Source organism: Gobio gobio (assembly GCF_949357685.1).
Source record: "Gobio gobio genome assembly, chromosome: 8".
NCBI lineage: Eukaryota > Metazoa > Chordata > Actinopteri > Cypriniformes > Gobionidae > Gobio > Gobio gobio.
Genome location: NC_137114.1, coordinates 55,343,939 through 55,364,751, shown reverse-complemented (window position 1 = coordinate 55,364,751; position 20,813 = coordinate 55,343,939). Strand labels below are relative to the sequence as shown.

The following is a 20,813-nucleotide window of genomic DNA, read 5'->3' as shown; positions in this document are numbered from 1 at the left end:
TACCATAGTAGGGGGAAAAAATAAGGGTCAATTAAAAATAATGATGATTGGTTTTGTTGTCCAGGGTCACATATTACTGTTTTTCTCAGTTGCTTTGTTTCATTTTTTTTATCATGTTTAACATTTGCAAAGTTAATTTCTCAAAATAATAGTAATCAAAGTTTGAGACACAGTGAAACACCACTGAGTTACAGACGTTACAGCAAAAGTGTTACAACACTCACTGATCTTTCCTAAGACAGAAGTTTCCAGTAAAAGTGCACAACATGTATAAGTCTGTATGCTTTTTATTTTACTTAGTTTTAAAACCAGTTCAGTCCAGCAGAAGAGATCAAGACCAGAGTCCAGCTGTGTGTCTATGAAGAGTGACCGCTCTATGGATCTGCCAATAAAGTTTAAGAGTGGAGACATGTGCCCTGATCTCAGGTATTTCATCCAGTAGCGTACCGTGGGGTTTCAGTCAGGGCCTTCACTAACAATCACACCCCACGCCGCTGCCATAACACACACACCGATACATACAAAATAGAATCATGCACTGTAAACCCCGCTTTCAAAGTGCTCGTTGGTAAGGTCGCAAGCAACATAAAAGGACACGCGAGACAAAAAGACAATTGAACCATTTATTGATACCACTGCACTCACGTGTCACCGTTTAGGCAACTGGTGAAATTAATCAAAATGAACTCACACAAATACTCTTAAACAAACAAAAACACGGACCAACAAGAATATCAAAAGAAACACGAAAAAAAAACAGCTTGTCAGCTAACATTACCGGCTTGACATCAGGATTCACACGAAGCTCGCGCAGCTCGTCGTCTGCAGCGGCCATAGATAATTTCACATAGATGCTCACAACCCGCGAAAAGTTCAAACGGCTGATAACATCAGCGGGGGGTAGCACCGACACATCGCTGGGCCTCTGGGGCGTTTTATCACTACACATCAAAATCTGATTGGCTGATGACACGCGTCAGTCAAAGGTATGATCCAATGGAAAATGGCAGCTTCAGCGGAAGGCTAGCTATTCTACTAGTGCTGGTCCACGGAGCTGTGATGCTTTTAGATGATGACAAATGTAAAATACAGCTCAGCCTCACAAAAAATAACCACATTCTTTAAGGAAATATAATTGTAACGTACTGAAATAGACAGTAATTGCATGTAGACATGTTCAGACACACATTCATTTAATTTAATTTAATTATTAAAAAAATATATTTTTGATTTTGACAAGGCCATCAGGGCCTTCTCTTCTCCCTGATAGCCCACCACTGATATCATCTCTATTAAAGTTATGCTTATAGTATTTGATTTTTATAAAGTTGTTATTAATATACAGCAGTGTAATGAGTTCAGATCCTGTAAGTTTCAGTCTATTAATGATGATCATTGCGCTCTTGTGTAAAGCTCTATGTATTGTATTGTTAATACATTCACACACTGTAAAAGCTGTTGGTCTGTTACTCAGTTAATGACACAATTACATCAATATCAGTGTGTCTGATTCTTTACCCTCTTCATTCTGATTTAAGGTCAAATCTTCAATCCAGACCAGTTAAAAACAAAACTGTGTTCACACCTGTGATTCAACCACAAGACTTTAATGAAAGCATGTGTCCTGGTTTCAGGTAAAATGTGGGACTTTTGTTGTTGTTTAATTTTAGGAGCTGCAATGACATCACACATCACTCAAACACATGATTAATGATTGAAACATTTCAGAAACAGTATGACGTTCTGTGTCCCATAATACAGCAAACGAAGCATCCATTTTGTGATCTAAGGCTATTTACTTTTCTAACTTGTGTAATAATGTGTTATTTTAATCTTACAGCCATGACTCTAAACCTGCTGAAGTCCTCAACACATTGATATCAAATCTGAGGAAGAAGTTTGAGTGTGTGTGTGAGGGAATATCAAAGCAGGGAAACCCAACACTCCTGAATGAGATCTACACTGAGCTCTACATCACAGAGAGTGAAAGTGGAGAGATCAATAATGAGCATGAGGTGAGACAGATTGAGACACAGTCTAGGAGAGCAGAAACAGAGGACACACCGATCAAATGCAGTGACATCTTTAGACCTTTACCTGGACAAGACAATCCCATCAAAACTGTGCTGACAAAGGGAGTCGCTGGCATTGGAAAAACAGTCTCTGTGCAGAAATTCATCCTGGACTGGGCTGAAGGGAAAAAGAATCAGGACGTCCAGCTCATATTTCCACTTCCTTTCAGAGAGCTCAACTTGATGAAGGACAAAACACTCAGTCTTTCAGATCTTCTTCATGTCTTTTTCCCTGAAACCAAAGAAATGGAAATATCCAGTGATAAGTATAAAGTGTCATTCATCTTTGATGGTCTGGATGAGTGTCGTCTGTCTCTGGATTTTCAGAGCGATGTGAGGTTGTGTGATGTGACTGAATCAGCCTCAGTGGACGAGCTGCTGACGAACCTTATTGCGGGGAATCTGCTTCCCTCTGCTCTCATCTGGATCACCTCCAGACCCGCAGCAGCTGATCTCGTCCCCTCTGAGTGTGTCCATCGAGTGACAGAGGTACGAGGCTTCAGTGACCCACAGAAGGAGGAATACTTCAGGAAGAGAATCAGTGATCAGAGTCTGGCCGAAAGGATCATCTCACACCTGAAGTCATCAAGGAGCCTCTTTATTATGTGTCACATCCCAGTTTTCTGCTGGATCTCAGCCACAGTTCTGGAGAAGATGTTAAGTGAAGCAGAGACTGGAGAAATTCCCAAGACTCTCACTCAAATGTACACACACTTCCTGATCCTTCAAACCAACATCAAACATGAGAAGGACTATGAGAAGAAAGTGAAAGATGAAGACATGATTGTCAAACTGGGGAAACTGGGGAAATTGGCATATCAGCAGCTTGTGAAAGGAAACCTGATCTTTTATGAGGAAGACCTGAGAGAGTGTGGCATTGATGTGACAGAAGCATCAGTGTACTCAGGATTGTGCACTCAGATCTTCAGAGAGGAGTTGAGCTTGTATCAGGGGAAAGTCTTCTGCTTTGTTCATCTGAGCATTCAGGAGCATCTAGCGGCTCTATATGTGCATCTCTCCTTTATAAACAATAACATCAATGTGTTTGACCAGATTCCAAAACCAACTAATGGAGACACAGATTCACTGTCTGATCTCCATCAGAGAGCTGTGGATGAGGCTTTAGACAGTAAAAATGGGCATCTGGACCTTTTCCTTCGTTTCCTTCTGGGTCTGTCAGTGAAGTCTAATCAGAGTCTCTTACAAGAACTAAAGACACAGACAGGAGACAGCTCTCACAGCAATGAGAAAACAGTTGGCTATATTAAAGAAAAGATCAGTGAGAATCCCTCTCCAGATAAATACATCAATCTGTTTCACTGTCTGAATGAACTGGGTGATCTTTCACTAGTGGACGAAGCTCAACCTCATATGAGCCGTGGAGGATTACGTAAAGTGAAACTCTCCTCATCTCAGTGGTCAGCTTTAGTTTTTGTGTTGTTGTCCTCAGAGAAGACGATGCAGGAGTTTGACCTGAGGAGATTAATTGGGGGCAGATATGATCAGTAAGTTACTCTGAGTTCAATCATTACAGTCGAAAAAATATTGAGAACAAAGAAAACAGAGTACATATTTACAAACAGGTATATTTAAATTATGTAAGAAAGATTCCATTAACGAAGCATCAGAAGGAGAATGAGAAGTGTAAAGACTGGAGTAAAAGGAGGAAAACACAGAGTTAACTTTTTGAGGGTCCGTAAGAAGCTTATTAGAATGGTTATCATAAATCTGTGTAATATAGCGGGATGCGGACTGGTGTTTAAGCTGAGAAGCAAGAAGACAGCCTTCTCTGTCCCCATGTTCATAATAGGTGGCTTTAGTTCTTTTAAAATAATATTCTGCTTTATTTGTGAAAGCAAATCAAATTCAGTTTGCAACTTCAAACGTTTAAATTTAAGATCGGGTTTGGGATCACTGGAATACTGGCTATCCACCTCTAAAATTGAACGGATAAGCTCTTTTTGGCGAGACTTCCTAATCTTAGCTAAGTTGGCACCTAAAGAAATTATTCTATCACGAATGAAAACTTTAAATGTCTCCCATAAAAGAGAAGCAGACACTGATTCTTTTTTTTTAGTCTCAATGAAAAAGTCAATATTTTTGGATAAGAATTCACAGAAGTCAGTTCTGACGAGAAGCCCTACATCAAATTTCCACTGAGGTCGGCTCTTGAAAGTGGGCAAAAAGGATATATCTAATATATGCGGGACATGATCGGAAATACCAATGGCAGAGTAATCTGAAGAAATAACCGAAGAAAGTAATGCTTAATCAATCCAGGAATAAACATGGTGCACACTAGAGAAAAAAGAAAATACTTTATCAAAAGGATGGGAAAAGCGCCAGGGATCTACACAGCCTATTTGATTTGTTAGTGAAATTAGAAACCTGGACATAGCCGAGGAAGATGATGATTTAGTCACAGATTTATCAAGATTATTATCAATAACACAGTTATTGATTTGGAGGTCCCCTCCAAAAATAAGATGATGGGTATCAAGATTTGGGATTTTTGAGAAAAGCATAGGCAAAAAAGTAGGGTTGTCCCAATTTGGGGCATATACGTTTATTAACACTACTTGAGTTTGAAAAAGGACACCACTGACAATTACAAAGTGTCCTTCAGGATCTGAAAGTACTTGCTCTGCTAGAAACATGACTCTTTTATGTATCAGAATTGCAGTACCTCTGGATCTGCTATTAAAACTAGAGTGAAATACATGACCAACCCATTTTTTACGCAATCTGATGTGATCACCTGTACGCAGATGTGTCTCCTGAAGAAACAAAATATCATAGGACAGTGTTTTTAGATGAGAGAAAACTCTGGAATGTTTAATTTGGCCACCCAACCCACGTACATTCCATGTAATGATTCTAATATTGTGTCCAACTCCTCCCCCCTTAGAATTAACAGGAGACTTATTCATAAAACTGTGAAGAAGAACATAATGGTTTAAATTGGGAATAAATAAAAAACAATGCTTTTTTAAGCTCGAGCAGGTTTAAATGAGTGAGAAACAAAAATAAAAACCAAATAAGACAAAAGAAACCTCCATCAAACACAACCCCTGAACATACCCAGAACATAGAGAACAAAAACAAAAATATAATCAAAAATAACAAAAGAAAATCCCTTCTGATACCTGACCACTTAGACATGGCGAAAGGCCAGAAAAACTTTATCACAACCGAGTATGTAGTGGAGTTGACTCCAACAAACTTAACACTAATAAGACAGAATTACCCTAATAAAGAATAAACAGGGTGCAGTTCAGTACATTTACAAAACAAGTAACGCTACTCATAGTCTGGCAAGAAAGAGGTGAGTCGAGGAAAAGTTGAAATAGTACTCCGTATTGTTGAGAGGAAAACGAAAATAATAATAAAATAAATAAAAGGGGAAGAAAAGAAAAACAAGAAGGGAAAAAAGGTCTATCCTTGTCGTCAACGTCGCTTGTAAAATTGCTCAGAAAAGTTTTGGTGGTAGTTTTTTTTTTTTTTTTGCAGCCTCAGGAGATTCGAAGTAGTACTCCATATTGTTGAAAAAAAGGTCTCTCTTTATCGTCAAAAAGAGAAAGCTTGAAAAGAGAGGAAAGAGAAGAAAAAACACGCACACTCTCTCAGACACACACAGTCACACACACACACACACACACACACACACACACACACACACACACACACACACACACACACACACACACTCTCTCACACACACTCACACATACATACACACAGACACACACACACACACACACACACACACACGCACACACACACACTCTCTCACACACACACACACACACACACACACACACACACTCAGACACGCACACTCTCTCACACACATACAGTCACACATACAGTCACACATACACACACACACACTCACACCCTCACATACACTCTCACACACACACAGACACGCACACACACACTCACATACACTCTCACACACAGACACGCACACTCTCACACACATACAGTCACATGTACACACAATCACACACTCAGTCGCACACACACTCAGACACGCACACTCTCTCACACACATACAGTCACACATACACACACACACACACACACACACACACACACACACACACACACTCACACACACACACACACACTCTCACACAGTCAAACACACACACACACACGCACACTCTCTCACACACATACAGTCACACGTACACACACTCACACTCTCACACTCATACACACAAAGTCTCACACACACATTTCGGTTTCCATGTTTTATGGGACTTTCCACAGAAATAATGTTTTTATACTGTACAAACTGTATATTCTCTCCTTTAATCCTAACTGATGTATTTTAAAGGTCCCATGGCATGAAATTTTCATTTTATGAGGTTTTTCAACATTAATATGAGTTCCCCTAGCCTGAATATTGTCCCCAAGTGGATAGAAATGTTGATCGGTGTAAAACCGAGTTGTGGCTGTCTTTCTCTGCCTTTGAGAAAATGACAGGCCAGACTAGCCAATCCTGAAGTCTCCTGGTTTGACGTCCAAGCAGGCACGGTTTCCTCCCTTTCCTCCGCCCAGAGAATCTGGCACGCCCATGCAAACGCTCGTCGAGAGATCATTGCATCATTGCTTGTGAACGAGTGAACGCTGGCAGTTTCTCAGTGTTTGGATGTACAAATGAAAACAGAAGTCTTTTTTCAGTTCCTTCTGATCTGTGATCAGTGATTTCTGATGTGTAGCTAATTATTTATTATTCGTGCACACAATGCGACTTCTCTCTCTCCAGACAGAACGGTGTTTTCGTGTTTTATATCTTGTGAGTCAGTGTTTTTGTACGTCCTCGTCGCGTCTATCGGTTCTAAAATGTGCATACAGTCATGAGTTTCTGCTCAACATCAGCAGAGATAAACCTCACACACGCCGAAGCTCGGCCTTCAACATCCCCGACCCACAGTACTGCATCTGGCCCACAGCGGAGGCACCAAACGCGGCGTGAGATTAAGCAGAAGGGGGGTAAGCTTGAGCATATCCGGGCTAGCCAGCCTAGCCCCACAATAAACTGGATTACATCCGATTACTGCTGTTGTGTCTTTGTTTGCGCTGTGTACTCAACGCGCGTCACTGACGCTTTTATTTTATTTTAAAAATAATGCTATTATCAACACTTACTTTTAACTCGTTCATCTCGACAGCTGTAATGGTACTTTGCATGTGTTACAAAGTTGGTAGAATAATGATGAAGAGACGGACTCGGTGTGACTGTTTATTCAGAACTCTCAGATACAAACACAATAAACTCGCGCTGACTGACAGCGCTCTCATAACTCAGTAGTTACTATAAATAACTTTGTTAGCAATCGCTGAGCTCAGTCTCTGATACATTAGTGATGTCCGGTTCGCGAACGATCTTTCTTTTGAACCAGTTCTTTTTAGTGAACCGAATCAGTTCACCAAATCGGACTGAATCGTTCTAAACGGTTCGCGTCTCCAGTCAGCGCTGATCCATAATTTACTAAAGTTACTAACTTTCTGACATGAGTGACAGTCCCTCCGACTAGAAATAGACTAATAACCTAAAGTATATGCTGTAACTAAAACAGTTCAGACATGCTGAGAACTGATGTGAAGTGAACTCAGGTCCATCCGTCTCCCTGGCAGACTCGTGCCTGCTCGTGCCTCGTTAAACCACGCCCCCTCCGCTCATATAAAATGCAAAGATGTCAGCCAATCACAACAGTGGGTGTTTTTACTGAAGTCTCACAGCAGACACGCCTCTTGAAGCAGGGCATTCAGCCACAGGGCAAACAGCAGTATAGAAAAAATGCCTTTTATTTCTAAATTATGACATTTTATGATGTAAAAGTCATACTAACAATATAAGTACAGCTCAGGAAACATTATAAAATAATAGAAAAATGCCATGCCATGGGACCTTTAACAACGTGAACTAATGAGTATTTATATATATTTCATATTGACAGCATTATGTTATTTGTTTATTTTGTTTAAGTGGTCATGTTTAGCTTTGGAGACTTATTGTGTGTCATTGTTCTCTACAGGTTGAGTTATTGTGGTGTCACAGATGAAGGCTGTGCTGCTTTGGCTTCAGCTCTGAGATCAAACCCCTCACATCTGAGAGAACTGGATCTGTCTGGGAATAAACTAGGAGATGATCTGAGGGATGATCCACATTATAAACTGGAGACACTATGGTAACAATAGTTTTTAATAGAGATGCACCGATTGATCGGCCAGGGATCGGAATTGGCCGATTTTCTGCATGATCGGCCTGATCGATGATCGGCCGATAAGTCTCACGTGTCTCCGATTTTGAGCCGATCCGTCTACATGTAGCTGTGCTCACAGCCGCATGCAAACACTAGAAGACACTAATTATGCCATTTGTAAAACTTGTAAGGTTAAAATAAACCCCGGGGGAACCACCAGGAAAGTGCACAACATGACAAACCTAATTAGACACTTAAAACTCCATCCCCCCCGCGGAACATGCCCAGTTTGAAGAAGGTAACGTTAGCAAAGGTAACGGCTAAAGCTGGCCAGAGCTCAGAGCCAGCCACAGGTCTGCAGCCTCTCCTATCTTTCCTTGGTATAAGCAGCGAAAAGACCAAAGCAATTACAAAGAAATTATGGACTTCATGGCGCTGGATGACCAGCCGAATGCATAAACCGTCACTTCATGAGAATTTACCGTTTCATTTGAGAAAACTGTCATATGAACATAGACACTCAAGGGCAAATGCTACAGCTGGCTAAAGGCTAAAGCAAACCGTCTTCACGGCAACCCGTCAAAATAAAAGTTTGATTAAAAAAAAAAAAAAATTGTTAGAATATATTGGGCTACTGTTGTAGCCTACAGAAGATTTAGTGCTGGCTCTATGTAATAATAATACATCTCTACTACTAATAATGTTTATGCTTCAATGGTTGATTATTTTTCACTTAATCTTTTTTTATAAACAATGTTTACTTTTAAACAGCATACAGCCTTTACATTTTTATGTATTATTAACTTATAATGATTATCATCATAAATAATAAACTTAATACATTTAATAAAAAAATTTAAATGGTTAAATACATTTACCTGCACTAGCGGGAGTGGGCACAATGGTGCTTTTGGGGTGGCCGGTGGATTCACCAAATGACATTCACAACAAGACGCACACCACCTGCGTACATTCTCGTGAATGCCCGGCCAGAAGAACCGGGCCATTAGACGGTTAATCGTGGCCGTTTGTCCTAAATGCCCGGCCATCGGATTGAAATTATCTGCCTGGAAAAGCATTTCCCGGCGGCTTTTAGGTACTAACAACTGGGTTGTATCCTGCTTTGTCTGGGCGTCTTGGGTCATCCGATACAACCTATCTTTTAAAATGCAAAGATACGGATAAGAGAGCGGCTGGTCAGGGTGGATGAGGTGGCCGTCGATGGAACGGACCTGCGTAAACGCATTTTTAAGCAACTCGTCCTGGGACTGTTCCAGGGGAAAATCATCGCGGTCTGTGAGAACGGGCATCTCAAGACCGCTTTGTTCCCCCGGAACAGTTCCCAGAGGCCCCGAATCCACCTCTCCCACCTGAGCAACCGACTCTTTCCGGTTTACATGCTTACCCCAAGAAGCACCCGCACACAAGTGTCCCAACAATTCATTAAACGCTGTCCAATTGGTCCCTAAAATTAGCGGATGCCGGAGGTGCAGATTAACTGCCACCTCCACACTATGCTTTTGACCCCTAAATAGAATATCCACGGGCAGCAACGGATATTTCACCACTTCCCCATGCACACACCTTACCGTAACCGTGCGGCCGGTACCCAATGCCTCAGGGCGAATCAGGCTTTGGTGGATAGAGGTCTGGTTACAACCCGAATCGACCAAGGCCTGATACGTACCCCCCTTGATACTCACAGGAATTAGGTACAATCCAGCTTGATGGGGGGCGGCTTGTGGAGCGTCGGGGACCCGGACCAGTGTCCCGACCTCCATGACGGGACAGCGGTCGATGAAATGACCCGGATCCCCGCAGCGCCAGCAAGCTGGCCCAGACTTCCCCGCCGCCCTAGTGGCCGGAAGTAGGTCCGGCGATTGGCGTGGAGAGAGCGCTGAGACAGAGGGGGAGGCGTAGGGATCCGAGACGGTCGCCCCTCCCCTCGGGACCGGGCGGGGTGGTGCTGCCGGATCCCTGGGGCCGCCCGTCCTCCACCTTGGGGCTGGTCTGGGCGGCAACAGTCCACGCGACCTGGGAAGGGGAACAGGCTTGGGGAGAGAAGGGAAAGAAACAGGAAGGGGGAGAGAGAGAGAGAGAGACGCCGATGGTAAGGGTTCGCCGACCCCGTGGCACGCCACCATGTGGTCCTCCGCCAACTGGATGGCCTTGGTTAGCGACGTCGGGCGGTGGTACTGGACCGCGATGCACTGCTCCAGCACCACACGGTCGTTGATACCCTCGACGTCGCCTCCGCCGGCCATCAGCCACTTGCGGCACGAGTCCAGGAGCTGGTGCGCGAAGGTGAAGGGTCAGCCGGATTCGCCGAGGGTAAGGGACCGGAAACGCTGTCGCTGTTGCTCTGGGCTCCGGCCGACCAGCTACAAGATGGCACTTCAGGTCTTCATAGTGCAGGAGATTCTGGACTGGCAGTTGGTGTGCGGCTACCTGCGCTTATCCTGACAACAGTGGCAGGAGCCGCATTGGCCAGTCCGACCGGGGCCACCCCCGGGACTCTGCGGTCCTCTCGAAGAGGTCAATGAATGCCTCCGGATCATCCTCTGAGCCCATCTTCGAAAGGTGGATGGTGGCTACCGAGTCGGTGGTAGATGGGGGGGGGGGGGGGGGGAGTCCGGCCGGAATCTCCCGGGCCATCCAGCTCCGGAACAGCTCGCGGTCTTCATGCTGGGCCCGAATGAGGGCCTCGAAGCGTTTGTCCTGTTCGGCCCTCACGGCCAGCAGATCTTCATGGGTCTGTTGGTGAACACCGGTGAGCGACTGAACGAGGTCCGCAAGCGGCGTCTTTGGCGGGGTCTGCATAGCGGCGGCACTCTTCTCCCTTCCCGGGTTTCGGCACCAGTGTGATGTGTCCGCTACAGACTTTGCAGAACCACGCCCCCTCTGCCACAATATATATATATATATATATATATATATATATATATATATATATATATATATATATATATATATATATATATATATATATATATTAGGGCTGTCAAAAGATTAATCGCGATTAATCACATCCAAAATAAAAGTTTGTGTTTGCATAATATATTTGTGTGTACTCTGTATAATTATTATGTATATATAAATACATACACATTCATGTATATATTTAAGAAATATTTGCATGTATATACTGTATATACATTTATATAATTTATATTATATATAAATATAAATATCTTATGTATAAATATAACAAATTTTTCTTAAATATATACATGCTTGTGTGTGTTTTTATATATAAATAATAATTATACACAGTACACACACATATATTATGTAAACACAAACTTTTATTTTGAATGAGATTAATCGCGATTAATCTTTTGACAGCCCTAATAAAAAAAAAATAAATTAAAAAAAAAATATATATATATATATATATATATATATTGTAGGAGCCAAAATGTGTTTGGCTGGGTGATGTTATTCTTATTTTGACCACTGAGTGGCGCTGTGAACATTACTGAGAGATCAATGTATATAGGTAGCCTTCCTAATGCTGTAGGTAGGTGTTTTGACCCGGAAGGGCAAAAAGGTTTTAACCGCAACAGCTGTGAACGTATATAAACTTCCCTTTGGATGAATGTATTGAATATTCAAATGGACATTATGTACTGTGGTGTTTGTGAAGCCAATAAACTCTGTATAGTGATGCAACGGAAGAATGGTCTTCTCGTTATTATGGACGAAGTAAACAACGTGACACCAAAGAAAGGGAGTCAACCTAACTTCTCCGGGACCAAGACAACTCAGTAGCTTACAGTATTAGATTTAGCTCCTACATATATAAACATTTAGCTGTGGTACCGAAATTGGTACCGAGTACCATAACATTTTTATGGTATTTGTACCGACTACTGGAATTTTGGTACTTTGACATCCCTAGCTGGCAACATTTATTTCCCAAATTACTGAACTATTATTTGGAGGAGTATTGTACACTTCAGGTTTGTTCATTCATAGGATCTTTTGATCTTTTGAGAAAAAGGTCAATTTATAATGTTTTGTTTCATAAAGCAAATGATTTTCAGTTATTTGTTATTTCTACTTCTTTCCAGGCACAGAACACTTATTTTTTGAGGGTTGTTTAAGGGAGAGAAGATCCTGTTGTAATGTTTAATAATTTATTTTAGAATAAAAAAAAATTGCTTTGAAGAAAAAGTGGATTTTTGTTTGTATATGTTGTCAATTATAGTTCTTAGAAAGAAAATCGGAATCTGCAAAAATCGATATCGGCCGATCTCATTAACAAAAAAACGTAAATCGGAATCGGCCAAGAAAATTGCAATCGGTGCATCTCTAGTTTTTAACAGTTTCCATCATATTTTAATTTAAAGTTCAGATGGCTGTTTTACTCACTAGAAATAAAAGGAAATGTGTAGTGGAGTGAAATGATAATTTCTGCTGGTTCTGTATCAGCTGTCCGTTGTGTGAAAGTGACCTTTCATGACCTTTTGATTTTGTAAAGTGACTTTGAGCATCAGATAGAAGCTATATTATCATGTTTGAGAATGAATTAATAAAGCTTATCTAGTTAGTGCTCAGTTTTCTTATGAAAAGATGTGACAGACGTAATGTCTCACACTGCATATGTGACTGTGTGTGTGTTTTATTTTAGGACTTACAATCAGATGACAGTCTGATGTTGTGCTGATCATCTGATGGTGAATAAGGATCCACTACAGAGACTCACAGTCAACAGAATCAACAGAGACTGAAGATACAGTGACTTCACTGTTATAAATTAAGACTTCATTTAGATTTCAACGATCCTCTGACAGACCTGATGAGGCGGCAGTGAAACACCTTTTATTTCACAGCAGCAAATCTCAGTTTCTCATTCACAGATTAACCATTTGATTTCTATAAACACACAGTATAAACTAGGGGTGTGACGAGACACTTATTTCACGAGACGAGATACGAGATTGGGTTCACGAGAACGAGACAAGATTTTTACATAGTATTTTTAAGAAATCCTCATTGATGAAATGCATGACTAGAAAAATAGTTTGCAGGTGCATTTGAAATTGCATTTTGAGGCCTAGTACATGTTCTTTCTAATTACAGTGGAAACTATAGGCTCAATTTAACATATAATGCCATAATAGTTTACAAAACTATTTAATAACACTAACTATTTAATAACGTCTGTGTTTGAGCAACTTGCATCATAAATCCAGTAGATGGCGACAAGGGGCTGTCTTTATGAGTGAGCTATTGAACTATTAATTGAACTGATTAGTCCAAAAACATTAATAAAGTTAAGGGAACATTTTTTTTTTTTTGCTGAAACGGATCTTTGATGCTCATATAAATTGCTCATTTGCCTCTGGACACAGAAGGACTGCATTGACATTTCATCGAAATGTAACATCTACGCAAAATAATCCTTGAAACATTTCTTATTTAAGGCCATTCCTGTTTAGGAATATGTGATTGTGTATTGTCAACAATAAGCATAAATATTCTGCATTTCCATTGTGTAGTGTGGGTCACTGATGTCACTGGCTCACACCCCTAGTCAGATTTGCGATGGAGCTGCACTTCCGGGGTGAGGGACAGCCCTGTCCTCTTCTCCTCGGGCTCTGGCTTATGTATTGTGGTGGGTGTTAGCTCTCCGTCTGTGGTCGAGCGTGTAGATACGGGCTCTGGGTCTGGCTGTGTTCCAGATCGGGACGCGACACTCTCCACACACCGGATGACAGCTTCTCTCCAGTTTAGTCCAGTGGTATCTGGGAGGTCGAGAGGGTGATGGAATGTTGCCCCGATCTGGAACAGGGTTTTTAAGGTCTCGTCATCCAAGGAGCTGGTGACGGCCAAACAAATAAAATCTTTAACAAAAGAAAATAGGTTATGGCTCTCCTGAGCCAGGATGATTATTCTGACCCTATCGTCCATTTCGGGCGGTCCGATCATCTGTCACACAAAGTATTTTTCAACTAAAATCATCATTTAATAATAAAGAATTGTTTAAAATCCAGTCTCAACTTCTGCTCATGTTCTTTCTATTGGCATTAGTGGTGATGATAATGTGAATAGATTTATGATCCGTTAAAACTCCAGGATCAATAGTAATGTTGTCAATCAATGATGTCAACTCCTCTGATATTAACCATAAATCTATACCAGACTGCAATGACAAATCACTATTTTGAGAATTATTACATAAGACAGAAATAATCTTGTTACTAACATAATCTTTTACTCCTTTGGGAGGCCATCTCAGTTATTATCTGGGACACATTAAAATCATCCCCAAGTATAATTTTTCCATTCATGCATTAGTTGACAGGTCTGCAGTTTGTTTTTCTATTTCATCAAGTAAGCAGATTTGTAGATTTGCAATTAGCACCATAAATATGAGCTATATACTGCACATGTGAGTCCTCTAGTTTTAGTATTAAAATAAAAAACAGCCCTTTAACTTTCGAGAACAAAGAAACAGCCTTTCTTTAATTTATATTGTGGATGCTCTGAACATAAAGAGAAACTGATTAAAAAGTCAGGATTATGAATAACGTGAACAATTACCAGAGAGAGAGATAAGGAGGATACAAATGAAAGATAACTGTAAATAAGCCTTTACTGTCACTTTTGAATAATTGAATGCATTCATGCTGAATAAAATGATTAATTTCCTTATGACATCAACATTTTGAACGGTTGTGTACACTTTCACTTTGTTTATTGTTTATTATATTTTGTTAACTCGCGGTTGTTTCTCTGTCATCTGACAAGCATTGTTCAGGGCATCTTTAGCGTTATGATTTTATGCTTATGCTTTTAGAAACGCAGCCGTTTTTGATTAAGCGTCAGCAGCGAGCGCGCTGTGTATTGGTTCTCTCTTGTATCTGGCGAGCAGGAGAAATAGTTCTATCCTACACCGTAGGAAATAGTTTATTTTTCCACTTATGGTTTATTTAAAACATTGAGTTTTGTGTTAGATAAATAAAATTACTGGTTAAAACACTAGGATCAATCGTTGTATGTGATCTTGTCGGTACAACAGCAGAATCGAAAGTGTACGCCCATCCCACTGCAGTGGAATCGATACTTCAGGATCCATCCGCCCATCCCTATTACTGCAGTGATAAACAGTTATAAACGCTCCCGCCCGAGTCTGCACGGGAAGATTCTCCGAGAAGTCACGTTGCAGTGTGTGTGATGTTTACCAAAGACTGTGCGTCTGTTCGAGAAAAGTGAGTTCAATATTATTCCTTGCATGTTTAAGATGTATTATATATCTGTGTATTTACAAATAATTGAGTATTTTGGTCAGAAATACACTCGAGAGAAATGATGAATCATGGATATTCCCGTGTCATTTGCAAATAAGCAAAACTATAATGCAGGCTACAAATTTGTGAAACAATGGTGAGTTATAATGTATCATTTGTCATTGGATAACAAAATGTCCTCTTTTTAATAGGTGAGAGTTAAAAAGAATTTTAGCTAAAACTGTTTCTCAAACCTGTCCTGAGCACACCCTGCACATTTTGTCTCCTTAGGTTTGAGAAACATCAGGGGCTGGGCTGGGGTGGCGGGGTGGTAAGATTTTTTTTGCAATATTGTTTATTGGTAAACACAAAGCAACACACTGTTACAAAAAAGCTGATATATGTTTGTAAATGCTTATGACTGTTACATCTAGTGGTTAAACATTTACATTAGGGCTGTAACGATTTGACCAAAAATAAAAACCTCGATTAATTGAACATTGTACCTTGATTACGATTAATGAACGATTATTTTTCTTTTTTTTGTCCTCGTAAGGTTTTTGAGTAAGTTCCTGATAAGGTTTGTACTGTAAATATTTTCTACTATTAAAGGTGGATTTTTTTTTTTTCTAATGAAAAAGTGCATTTCTTTGTGATTTTAAAACACTTGAAGGAAACGGTTCACTTTCAGCAGTTATTGTCTATGGGGCAGATTTCTGCTTGTTGTACATCAGACACAGATAAATTAACACTGTAGGCCTACATGACATTTATTTGAATGCATGAGATTGTGTGTGTGTTACTCATACCGTCTCTATTCATTATGAAACTGTGGTTTGTACTTCCTTCAAAGGTATTAAAATCTATGCCTATAACGTTTGAGTTTCTAAGCTTAGTGACTTTACTTTAGTCACAGGACAGCGTTGACAATGAGTTTCTGCGCTGCTCTCTGCGCGCGATCTTCACGTGATGTGTGAGCTTCTGTCTGAGTGTTCGTTTGTCACAATATATCAGGCATTAGTTCAACATAATACACATCTGATGGTCTAAACTCACTTTAAAGTTCAAACTGGCAGAGCTTAAAACACATACAAAGGACAAAGCTTTGTGAGGACGCAGGTGACAGAGGTCTGCCTTCAGGGCATGCGCGCGTTGTCAGAGACGCGACACGGCTCGGCTCTCTGTGTCACAGAAAAACGCTGAGCACTGAACGGATACGTATTGTTGTTTTTGAATAGTGCACAATCGCTTTAAATGTTGAAACTGGCAAGCCTTTAAACGTATTTACTTGACAAACTTTATGAGCACGAAAGTGAAAGCGATCTGGCTTCGGGGCTTGCTCGCGCCGTGTGTGTGTGTGTGTGTGTGTGTCTCGGTGGCAGCACGACGATTAACTGACCTGTATATAAACTGTGTAAAACATGCAGTTACTATAGTTATTCTGAGCATCTATAAACACAGGTAACTGCTCCTGCATCTCTCTGTGTGCCTACAAACTGCACTTGATGTGACTGACGGGGCGGAGTCACGTGAAAACCGAAATAACCAACATGGGAAAAATAAGTCGGTTAGAGGTTCTGAATGTCGGTTTCGGTTATTTTTCGATTAATCGTACAGCCCTAATTTACATTACATTTGATTTCCACCAAATAGCACTAATATTCCTCCTTTCAATCATTCACTTGTCTGTGAATTATTATTATTTTTTTGTGCTGGAGTATTACACTGCTTTCACTTTAGTAACGTTACACAGAACATGCACACACATAACCAACTGTTTTCATGTGAACTTTGTGTGTTTCAGACATAACCTTGTGTGCATTTGACAGTTTAATGGCAATAACACATGAAAGAGAACTAGTCTAGTAGTTTAATACTCAGATGTGCCAACAATGTGCATGCGTCGGGTTTGTGTCTCAAGTTGAGATGCCATGTATGTACATTCAAGTTCACTCAAATACGTACTCATAACGTCAAATGCATCCTCACACTATCGGTGAATCGGCACGAAATAACCCCATAATACAGAATTAATGAATAAAGGATAAACACAATAACACTATGCTGTCTGTGGTTTCGCCGCCGGCGGGAGATGTGACGGTCCCGGATCCGTCAGAGATGCAGATCGGAGAAAACGTGAACTGTGCACCGTGACGTGAGTCTTGTTTTTTTAAACATTTGCTAAGTTACCAAATCAGTCGTGATGAGAAACCGCTAACGTTATATCACATAACGTTTAGTGTGGACGGATGTTAACGAGTGTGACTTTTAATGATGGTCAAAGCCTATTCGTTTCTGTTATTGGTAAGTATCAATACTAGATGACAATAACGTTACCAGCTTTGCTATTGCCTGAGACATGATAATAATCAGTACAGTACTGTAATCTGAGCAGTGTTCATAACGTTAGCTATCTTATATATAAGCTAACATTGGTCTCTCACGGAGACACCTGCCACTGTTCTCCACAGTTTCTCCTCACACAACAACTCATTTTGTCTCCTCTGATCTTTGTTCTGTCTAATCCTGGTCTGTCCCTAATTGTGTGTCATAATTGTATGGCTGTGGTCTGCCATATGAGTTTTAATAAACATTTATAATGTCCTCAGCGTCCGACCTGTCATTGCGATTCATTGTTTTACTATCGCTGAAATTCACCGCACTCCCTCTCATTATGTCACGTCCGGTTTTGGCATTTTTAGATGCGGAAGTAAAATTTTCTCACAAAAACAACTCCAAAAGCCTTAATAGCGTATTTTAAAGTATATTTTAAAGAAAATCTAGTTCCTACATTATTTTTCTATACATTGACTCACTGGAGTCTCTAACCTGCAATATGCCCTTTAAGCTTTTCAAACTTTTTCAAACTTTCTGGTCCGGCTTTCTCAAGCCAACTCTCGACAAGCTTTAATATCTGGTCATCCTTCATAACACTGTCGCTATTTAAACTATTGTAAACATCTTGCGTTACCAAGGCAACAACTGACTCGTTTGTGTTACATTTAGTTATCGCAGCGCCACAGTAGAAAACTAAACCATTCCCGCACCGGCAGGCTCGGATCGGCACTGAGCACTTGTTAATAAACAAAGAGAACAGGCCGATGGAGAAGCGGCTCCACCAGTCTATTTTAGGTGAAGGGGTATAAAGTAGAGCTGGGATTGGGCCTTAGTGCTGGCAGATGCCCTCTCACGAGCACCACAAGAAGTAGAGCCAGCACAACAGAAGCAGATGTGGAGACACATGTGGACATGCTGTGTGTGCGTTTCCTGTGTCAGATGCAAAGCCAAAGCAAAGAGGAAACCAAAAAACACACTGGATCGCAAGTTGACATTGATAACATGAATAATGGAAGGCCGACAGGATCCTCTCCAAAATATCGGGATCTAAGAGTTGTGGAGGAAATTCTCCTGAAGTGATCCTGAGAGACTCAATGTGTGAGACATCGCTTAAAGTCAGAGCAATGAGAAAGTGCATGTGTTTGAGTTGAACAGTTGAGTTCAGATGTTACACTGAATGCACATTTAGACACATCACAGAATAACATTACGCTCACTGTTGAATATTTCCTTTAAAGAAAGGGGGATGTGATGATACCAGATGATGATGTTACCTGAGGTCACCACTAGAGGTCACTGTGTGTTCATGTGATGGTGTTTTGACACAGAATGGCACAAACAGAAGAAACTGAGCAGATAGAAATAAAGAGACACATGTTATTACTGCACTACAGATTGTTTCATTGCAAATGTTTCATTGCAAAATATGACAGAAAACAATCATCTGTGATCTCCTCCTCCAGTGAATAGAGACTCATAATAGCACAGAAAAACAATAAAACAGAGCTAAATGTGACTAAAAGAGTGTGATGAGAGAGAACAGAAGAGATGACTTTAAAACATCAGGATTTATTCATTATTTAATGTGTCGCAATCATTTCTGTCCTTTCCTCTCCAGGAGTTTTGACCATTTCAGTAATTCAATTAAAAGTGCAATAAAGTTCTCAGTGCAGGAGAAATAAATGAAAACTGTTCAAGAGTTGACAGTGTTTTTACAGTATGGTTTTAATTTCTCTGATTCTTTCAGGTTTATGTCACATTGCATTGATCCACATTTGGAAAAATCATCTGATAAATGACTAAATGTGATTATAAACATGATCGGATGATGACAAACTTATTTCATATCATACAGATGTGATCAGACAAAGTCCTTTATTAAGATTTATTATCAGGAACTCTGCAGAAAGAGAAATGAAAGACAAAACTGAACAAATGAAGGCAAAGATGAATAAATAAAAAGATTGAATGAACGAGCCAAAGAGAACAAAACAGAAATAATGAAGAAAAACGAATGACAGAAAGAATAAATGAACAAACACATGATCATCACAGCGTGGTACGGGAACAGCACCAGTCACGACTGCAAAGCCCTGCAAAGAGTGGTGCGCTTATCCGAGCGCATCTCAGGCTCAGCTCTCCCGTCTCTGCAGGACATCTACACCAAACGCTGCAGAGGTAGAGCTACTAAAATCATCAGAGACATTAATCACCCTGCAAACTCTCACTTCACCCTGCTGCCATCTGGTAAGCGCTTCCGTAGCCTGATGGCAAAGACTGAAAGACTCAGGAGGAGTTTCTTCCCCCAGGCCATCAGACTCCTGAACTCAGTCACGTGACTTCACTTCACCCCGCACACGCATAAACATACAGTTTATACATTAACATTCACATACTGCCATTGCACTGCACTTTACGTTCCTATTGTTACTGTGTAACAACCTGTAATAAACCTGTTTGCACATCATACTCCTGTTTGCACATTATACTCCGATTTGCAATTATACCTATTGCATGCACATCATACTTCTCTATATATAAATATATATATATATTTTATGTTAACCACTTATTTTTAAGTCTACAGTTTATCTCACTTATCATATCCACTTACTTTATATTTTATATTTTTATTTTATTTTTTTATTTTTATCTTATTTCCTATTTTTATCTTACTTGTTTTATTTATAACTCTACTTATGTTAATACTTTTTATTCTAATTTTATTCTATTTCTATTTTAATTTCCCTTGTGTTCTTGTAACTGTTATTTGCACTGTCCATGGAGCGGACCTGTTTACATTTCACTGCCAGTTGTATATTGTGTATATAACTGTGTATGTGACAAATAAAACTCTTGAATCTTGAATCTTGAATCTTGAAACAAACTGAAGAGAGAGAGAAACTAAATGAGCCTCTCATCATTGCGGTCACTACAGTGGACGGCTGTTC

The 20,813-nt window shown here is 40.4% G+C and overlaps 1 protein-coding gene across 1 annotated transcript; it reads left to right on the top strand.

Moving 5' to 3' along the window:
- Positions 1-301: 301 nt before the first annotated feature.
- Positions 302-14,287, top strand: LOC307130046 (NLR family CARD domain-containing protein 3-like). The gene is made up of 5 exons (XM_079822908.1): positions 302-426; positions 1,539-1,634; positions 1,841-3,577; positions 8,123-8,275; positions 12,924-14,287. The coding sequence occupies exons 1-5, from the start codon at positions 359-361 to the stop codon at positions 12,946-12,948; spliced, it is 2,079 nt and encodes a 692-aa protein (XP_079679034.1). The 5' UTR covers positions 302-358; the 3' UTR covers positions 12,949-14,287.
- Positions 14,288-20,813: the final 6,526 nt, after the last annotated feature.

Bases quoted from the DNA above. Each gene is read 5' to 3' on its own strand.
- LOC307130046 (XM_079822908.1), top strand. From the start codon at position 359: ATGAAGAGTGACCGCTCTATGGATCTGCCAATAAAGTTTAAGAGTGGA. The intron at 427-1,538 runs GTATTTCATCCA...TTCTGATTTAAG, and splicing joins GACATGTGCCCTGATCTCAG to GTCAAATCTTCAATCCAGAC. The intron at 1,635-1,840 runs GTAAAATGTGGG...TTAATCTTACAG, and splicing joins AGCATGTGTCCTGGTTTCAG to CCATGACTCTAAACCTGCTG.